The sequence below is a fragment of the Doryrhamphus excisus genome, chromosome 2 (assembly GCF_030265055.1).
Source record: "Doryrhamphus excisus isolate RoL2022-K1 chromosome 2, RoL_Dexc_1.0, whole genome shotgun sequence".
In the NCBI taxonomy this organism is placed as follows: domain Eukaryota; kingdom Metazoa; phylum Chordata; class Actinopteri; order Syngnathiformes; family Syngnathidae; genus Doryrhamphus; species Doryrhamphus excisus.
The window spans coordinates 20,045,952-20,054,395 of NC_080467.1; the positions used below are offsets into that span (position 1 = coordinate 20,045,952).

At 43.0% G+C, this 8,444-nt stretch overlaps 1 protein-coding gene across 2 annotated transcripts in view; it reads left to right on the forward strand.

The window, feature by feature from the left end:
• si:dkey-112m2.1 (transmembrane protein 132C) overlaps positions 1–6,336 on the forward strand; it is a 144,705-nt gene extending 138,369 nt beyond the window's left edge. For both annotated transcript variants that reach the window (XM_058056307.1, XM_058056315.1), the window contains 4 exons: positions 827–1,035; positions 2,543–2,840; positions 3,140–3,331; positions 4,146–6,336. In XM_058056307.1, the coding sequence (XP_057912290.1) occupies positions 827–1,035; positions 2,543–2,840; positions 3,140–3,331; positions 4,146–5,207 (1,761 nt within the window). In that variant the 3' untranslated portion in view covers positions 5,208–6,336. The remainder of the gene's footprint in view (positions 1–826; positions 1,036–2,542; positions 2,841–3,139; positions 3,332–4,145) is intronic.
• Positions 6,337–8,444: the final 2,108 nt, after the last annotated feature.

The window sequence follows — 8,444 nt, forward strand, 5'->3', positions numbered from 1 at the left end:
CTCGTTTGTTCGAAACATTTGTGATTGTTGTCCAAATGAGCATGTGCCAAGCAACATCATAATGGCCGTGTTTGAAATTAAATAACAAATCCAATTATTGGCCAGATTGTTGAATATGAGACTGCGGAGGGAGGAATGTCTGACGATGATGATGGATCGCGGTGTTTTGAAGAGAACGACAGACCCTTCAGATGTTGTGTAATGTATGTCTCCACGTTGGATGTAAATCTGAGAACATTTGTTTCCTGATTGTTGTTTAAATTCATTACGGAATTCCCCAATTTAGCTTCCGCGTATGTTTTCTCTTTGAGTGGGATGAGACAGGTCCGTCTCTTTTTCAGCTCCATCTGCTGTGTTGGACTGAAGTCCTATTTCTTCCAGTCATACTGCATTATGCTACTCTCACTCACACACTTACAAAAAGAATAAATGAGCAGAACCTGAGTGGGCTGTGCCAAATATGTCAAGCCTGTAAACATGTTCATGGGAATTTAGTAAGAAATGACACAAACATTTGTCCACTGGATTACTGTCATCGTAACATGGGCATCACAGGACAAATCATGGCATCTCGATACATTTGAATATTGTCCAAACCGTGATGGATTTCAGGTGTTCAAGTCGGAGTAAGAGACCAATTAAAAACTTGGAACGTTTTTGAAGTTTATTTGTGGATTAGATACGAATCATTATGCAATATCCAACCTATGACCTACAGAATTTGGAAAAAAAGAATAATGATTCACAATATACGTATATATTTTTTGGAAACTAATACTCAATAATACTAATTTAATTTCCATCATCCCGCTTTGCTCATGCCAAGGTTTCAGAGAGATGTGACTACGTGTATGTGAATGGAAAAGAGACGAGAGGAAAGCGCAGCGTGATGCTCAACTTCACCTACAGCTTCCTGAGTGCGCAGCTGGAGATGAGTGTGTGGATGCCCCGCCTCCCTTTGCTCATTGACATGGCCGACCCTGAACTCAGTCAAATCAAGGGCTGGAGGGTCCCTGTTGCGTCTGGGAAAAAAAGGTAAGACCCTATTAGATCGTGTTTGTGTTTCTAAATGAAAGACAGTGAACACAGCAGGATTTTTATCTCTAAGTACATTAACATAAGACTTGACTACATTTGTTCTCCATTCAATTGAATGATTGTATTATATTGTTCAAAAAATATATTAAAATATATTAAAATACTGGGCTGCACGGCGGTAGAGTGGTTAGCGCGCAGACCTCACAGCTAGGACACCCGAGTTCAATCCCACCCTCGGCCATCTCTGTGTGGAGTTTGCATGTTCTCCCCGTGCATGCGTGGGTTTTCTCCGGGTACTCCGGTTTCCTCCCACATTCCAAAAACATGCTAGGTTAATTGGTGACTCCAAATTGTCCATAGGTATGAATGTGAGTGTGAATGGTTGTTTGTCTATATGTGCCCTGTGATTGGCTGGCCACCAGTCCAGGGTGTACCCCGCCTCTCGCCCGAAGACAGCTGGGATAGGCTCCAGCACCCCTGCGACCTTCGTGAAGATAAGCGGTAGAAAATGAATGAATGAATGAATGAATATTAAAATACTGTATGTCAAATGAAATGAGAGTCTATTTGTACTTGTAACCCAACAGGTTGCACCACAAAACGTCTCCCCAAGCGGGTCAAAGCTTTTCTTCCGGTCATTCACACACACCACGGACTGGTCACCAGCCTCTGTCTCTTCTTCTTTTAGTTTAATGGCGGTTTGCAGCCATGTATTCCAGGGATATTATTATTCACTTACAGGCTTCTGTTTATGTATGATTCAGGTTGCATTTGACCTTTTTTTTGTGGAAACATTGGTTCTACTTCATAGGTTAAAGTGTAAAAGTATATTTGCAATGCAATGATATAGATTTATACACGTTATGTAAATGCTGTGCCATATTTTACCAGTACGGGCAAACAACAGAGTAGGATGTTATTTAATGTAATTCATAGCATAAAACAAAGCTGCAGGTTGTGTTCCAAAGTTGTGATTAAACATCATTTTTACTTTTCTCCGGGCTAATGTGGGTCTTTGAGATAAAAATCTGTAGAAACAAAAAAAAAAAAAAACGGACAAGAATAAATGTATAAAGGAATCTCATGTTTGGCTTGGCAAACAGTTGTTTTTCCTCCTCCTTGTGAAATGGCTATATATCTCCAAAGGTTATATTCCATGGGCAAAGTAAATGGCAGACACATAGCAAAATATTAGTTGCCCTTTAGAACAAAATGAGAATGCAAGCACGGCAGCAGTTTGTCTCTGGAAGCTGTTTTAATGGATTTTTCAAAATACCTGGAGCCTATGACTTTTGGGAGGTCAGAAGAACCTACAGCAACACAACAAACCATGCTGGCTTTAACTGTATTAAAGATGATGGCACGGAAAATTCAATCGAAAATATAAAATTAGAAAGGATGTTTTGTCTGAGTTCACTCAAGTCTAAAGAGTTTTCACCTCCAAACCTGAACTCAATATGTTTTGGGGGGTTGTTTATGCTCACCCGCTCTGCTCTTGCTCCAGATATGACGACAAGGGGGATGATGACGCGGATGAGGAGAGGACGGAGAACGCTTGCGCACCTCAGTACCAGAGCACCACCCTGCAAGTCCTGACACATTTTGTGTCTGAAACTGAAGAGGTCCAAGGTGCTGCTGAGGAAGATGAAGAAGGCCAGCAGAACTTTCTTCTGGGGAGCGACTGGCAAGTGGACGTGACGCAATTGGTCAAGGACTTTCTGAGGGTGGATGACACAAAGATTGCCCAGTTATGGAAAGGCCAAGTCATCATCGGGCTAAGCGCCGGAACAACCAAAATACAAGTTTGTGCATTTTTATGACATTCCAACAAATCTTTTTGCTACTTTTAGTTATCATTTTATTTATCATGTACCACAGTGAACTTCCCACTCCGAAAATGACGGTAGAATGATAGTAGATTTTCAATCTTTTGCATACTGCAACCTCATCTCTGGGTCATGTAGCATTGACCTCCTCCCACTAGTCCAGTTTTGAAGCTTTTTATGGGAGCAACTTTCACTTTATGTGGGTCCACCCCTGTGTTGTTGTTGTTGTGGCGTTCCAATTGAAACGGACAAACAAGTGTTTGCTTGTGTTGCAGGTGCTGTCTCCTCTGACATCATTGGTCCTGGCTGAGAGGAGCATCAGGGTCTTGGATGACAAAGTGAGTGTGACAGAGCTGGGGGTGCAGTTGGTATCTGGCCTCTCGCTGTCCTTGCACCTTAGCCCCGGGAGCAACCGTGCCATTGTCGCCACCGCCACCACACAGGAAGTCATTGAAGCTCCCCAACAGGTAGACCCTTTCATTCACAATGATGATATAGATTGCAGCTATCTGCTGTAATTGGTCCTTCTTTGTCATACGGCGAGAAAAGAAAAATGCATTTGTACTATACTGTCACTGAGCCGGGCTTTATTGTTGGCTTCGTCAGGGTGACAATGAAATCTGTTGTTCTTTGTATGTTTCGTCTTCTAATTAATTTGGTCTTCACATTGTGAATCCTTCCCTTTGATTTGCATATACAACCAGTGAACTGCTAATTAGAATTTCAACTGGCAGAAGGCAACTGACTCGTCCCTTGGAGAGAAAATATTATTCGGCTTTCAGGGGGATATTCTCTCCAATTTCCTTATGTATTATAATAAATCAGTCTCACTTGCAATTCGGTATTTCTGCATTTCTTTTACTTTTGTAGGAAATGTGCATATTTTTTGAGTTATTTTCAGAGTTTGTTTGCATACTGGCTTGTTGAAGCCTTGGTGATCATTTACAAAAGCAGTCACTGCTTCATTTTGTTTGTCTTATACTATTTTTTTCAAACTGTTGCTCTGCTATTTCACTAACATTCACTACATTGTGTTCCTATAGAGTTTAGTCCTTCGTAACTGAAGGAGATTTGTGAGTGTTCACTTTGCAATAAGGCAGTAAAATGATGATGGGATTTCTCCCAGATGAATAGACAATATTTTAAAAAAATGTCCATCTTTGATTTTTTAGCCCTTGATGAAAAAGTTAGGACACCATTGATCTCGGCAGTCTATAGTTGTAGTCTAACCCTACTGTATATTACCACCACATCATTGACTCAACAATTTGATGTTTCTAGGAATCCTTCATCAGTGCCTGGCTACAGTTCAGCGATGGCTCTATGACCCCACTGGAGAATTACGACCCCGCCCATTTCACTCTGACAGCCACCTCATTAGACGAGCAGGTGGTGGTCGTGCAGCGCAATGCCGCATGGAGGTGGCCCGTCATTTTGGCAAAGGGTGAAGGTCAAGGTTTGCTTGTGCGTGTTGAAATGTCCGAGGTGTGCCAGAAGGGGAAACGGCGCAGCAGTTTAGCCACCGGGATGGCCAATGTACAGGTGAGGTTTGGAGGAGCGGAGGACCACTATAAACATTCAGGAGAGCGGCGGACACGGCCAGATCCACCTTATTATGGCGGGTCTATCTCAGATGTGGAAACTGGGCTGATTAACCGTGGAGGCACGACCATCAGGGGCCACGTCCCAGGGAGGCCCAATGGGGGCCGTCTCTCTGCGGACACGGGACGAAAGATCCCGGGAGATTTATCAGACTTTCCGGACCAGGTTGAGCATCCTCGGAGTCGCAGCACTGATGACGACCTGCCGACCCGAAGAGCTATGACCGATTTGGAGATTGGTATGTACGCGTTGTTGGGAGTCTTCTGCCTCGCCATACTGGTATTCCTCATTAACTGCATCTCTTACACATATAAATACCGGAGCAAGCACCTGTCCCTAGAAGCCCCGGAGACCATGCCCCATTCCCATGACTGGGTTTGGCTGGGCCAAGAGGAGGGGCTATGCCTGCAGCAACAGCAACTGGACGAGTTGGCTGGCACCCCCGAGGAAGGGAGCCAATTGTTAAACGGAGGGGCCCAGCACGGGACTACAGGCACAGGAGGATGTCGGGATCACAGGAATGAGTCACTTAACTCCCCGACCACTAAGAGAAAGAGAGTGAAGTTCACCACCTTTTCCAACGTCAAATCCAGTAATGGATGCCCTGTGCTTAGCCCGTTAGCATTAGTGCAAACCAGCGAGATAAAGTGGGTTTGTCCAGACATTGAGCTTGGGGACTCCAAGGATCTTAGGAACTACATGGAAAAGTTGAATGAGAAAGCTAATAAGAACATTGCTTAGGGGCTTCAGTGAACTTAAGTGAAACTCACCTGACTGCCTTCAGAATGAGAAAAGAAAGTAAAGCGAAATAAGGGATGCAGAAATAGAGTTTGCTCTTGTTTCATTGTATCAAACTTTAATACACGGCTTGGACTTTGGAACTCTGGACGACGGCACCGAAAAAAGACCAAGTGACCGTGAGAAGAATTTGCCACAGCACCACTACATTGTTACAAAAAAAAGAGAATCTTGATATTGTTGCTTAACTTAAATGTTTGTTCTTGGTATTTAATTGAGTTTCATATTCTGTGCGTCCAGTACTTTGGTTTGTTTTTATACTTTACTGTTGTATTGTTTGTGCTCTGCTTGCTTTTGCAGAGTTGCTGTATGCCCTGTACGCAAATCAGCAGATACAGATTCTTGGATACATTTTTTTACCTACGTATATAAATGCAGAGTTTGATTTAGAGCTATTATATGTACAGTAACATTTTGTATAAAGCCATTTTCTTTGTTTTGTTATTGGTTTCTTTGTTGCTTTGTCTCCAGAAACCAGATCGATCCATGGTGTCAAGGTGGATTGCGTGTTGGATCTGGTACCTGTAGTGGAGATAATTGTGTAGATAATTAATACCCCTGGCAACATGTCAGTTTCGTATTATAGCAGTCACACATTGTAAAATGAGTTTTGGGTTAACTTCTGTACGGTGATACTGATATCCGTTTTTCCCCTCTTAATGTTATATGAATTGATTATGCTACCCCTTTGATTGTATGACTCAATTATAGTTTACCGCACTTTTTTTTTATCATTAGGGGTCCCCACAGTGAGTCAACTGCATGTTTGATTTGGCTTTGTTTTATGCTGGATGCCCTGCCGCATCCCTGCTTGAGACCAGCACTGGACTTCTCCAACAGTTATATGGCCCTGGCCCGGGAATCGAACCTGCACCGTTTGCACGAAAGGCATCATTACGTCACCAGGGATTTATTTAATAGAACACAGACGTACTTAAAAATATGGATGAAGACCATCACAGACAATCTGCTATTTATAAGAGTTCAGCCCACTTCACCATCTGTACGGCCCAAATTACACACTTAAGGAACTTTATGTGACATTTTGGATCCCAGAAAAACAGTCATGACAGTGAATAAATAAACAGTCACTAACTGTGAAATCTGGCCTCTTTACTCATCATGTCAAACATGTGTCAAGCTCATCCTTTTTGCTCCCAAGATGAATTGTGCCTGAAGGTGACTTCTCTGATTGTGTTATTCGCTGGTCTGCCTTTAATCTATCAGTCTGTCCGATCTCACGGTTCTTGGTTTTTTTCAATGACAAAAAAACAACAACAAATAACTGCAGCCAGAATGACTATTTAAGTTCTTAATTTTTTGGATAAAAATTAAATGTTGGGCGGAACGGTGTTCGAGTGGTTAGCACGCAGAACTCACAGCTAGGAGACGAGGGTTCAATTCCATGTTCGGCCATCTCTGTGTGGAGTTTGCATGTTCTCCCCGTGCATGCGTGGGTTTTCTCCGGGTACTCCGGTTTCCTCCCACATTCCAAAAACATGCTAGGTTAATTAGCCACTCCAAATTGTCTAAATGAAAGACAGTGAACACAGCAGGATTTTTAGCTCTAAGTACATTAACATAAGACTTGACTACATTTGTTCTCCATTCAATTGAATGGATTGTATTATATTGTTAAAAATATATATTGAAATATTGGGCTGCACGGCGGTTGAGTGGTTAGCCAGGACACCCGAGTTCAATCCCACCCTCGACCATCTCTGTGTGGAGTTTGCATGTTCTCCCCGTGCATGCGTGGGTTTTCTCCGGGTACTCCGGTTTCCTCCCACATTCCAAAAACATGCTAGGTTAATTGGCGACTCCAGATTGTCCATGGGTATGAATGTGAGTGTGAATGGTTGTTTGTCTATATGTGCCCTGTGATTGGCTGGCCACCAACCCGCCTCTCCCCTGAAGACAGCTGGGATAGGCTCCAGCACCCCCCGCGACCATTGTGGGGAAAAGGCGGTAGAAAATGAATGAATGAATGAATGAATGAATGAATGAAATGTTAATTATATCTTTAAAATGTTTTTTATTCCAATTTAAAAAATCCTATTCAAACGTCCTTCCCAGTTGCGTACATTTCGCAGAAGTATTTGAAAATGGCAGAAACAGGGTTTTTTAATGCTACTTCATGAGCTGCATCGTCTCAAACAAGCACTACCATTTTGACTCTCATCGTCCCCAGCAAGCCTCGCCAGGCTTGGCTCTAACCGCCGGTTCTCCCCGCCGATGGCTGAAGTCCCTGGTCGCATCCATCATTTATCCGCACACGGCACACAATGAATTGACTTTTCTTTTGATCTGCCTTCATTAAGTACATGAACATACTATGTCCTTCTGGGACCATTCATGCAGAACATCGGGAAGACCTTTTGCTCCTGTATCTGCTCTCTCTCTGCGACTGACGTTGTTGCCTCTTACCTGAGGCTGATTGGCATCGGCCTTTAATTTACGCTCTTGCAGCTGAAGGCGGCTGACTGTTTTCTTGTGCCAAGCTCTCTCTGTTCCAAGCCTCAGACCATTCTCATACCTTGCCTCATCGATTCTTGGTGCCTGCTGTGCCTCGATTCATAGCTGTGAGCACCCATGTGCAGACATGGCCAAAAGTTTGGAGGAAGACGCAAGTATCGGGTTTCACAAAGTTTGCTTCTTCAGTGTTTTCAGGTATTTTTGTCCAATGTTACTATGATATACCGAAGAGTACGTATATCATAGTATATCATATCAATAAGAGTACATTGTATATGTGTCAAAGGCTTTAACTGAGTTTGTCAAAATGTGCACGTTTTTGTTTGTCCACCGGCCTCCTGAAGATGACTACGAGTCCTCAAATAAATTAAGGTCTGAAGAGTTTCCTGGCCATGGACCCAGACTGTCAGTGTTCTGTTCCTTGAACCAGTTAGCACTCTTTCCATTTGGTAAGGTGTTCCATCATGCTGGTTGTCACCATATTGTTCTTGAATGGTTGGGAGAAGTTCATTTTACCCTTATTCTAAAATGATTTGCCTCATTATGCAAGCAGATGCACTCATCTGCCTGCTTGTTTGTCCTCACTCAAACAGGATGACAGTGTCATCTCCAGCCTTTGTCCTTGTCAACGCTCTCACCTCTGTTAACCAGAGAATCACTAACACGATGTCCTTTTGTGGCAGGGTTGAAATGCATTTTGGATCA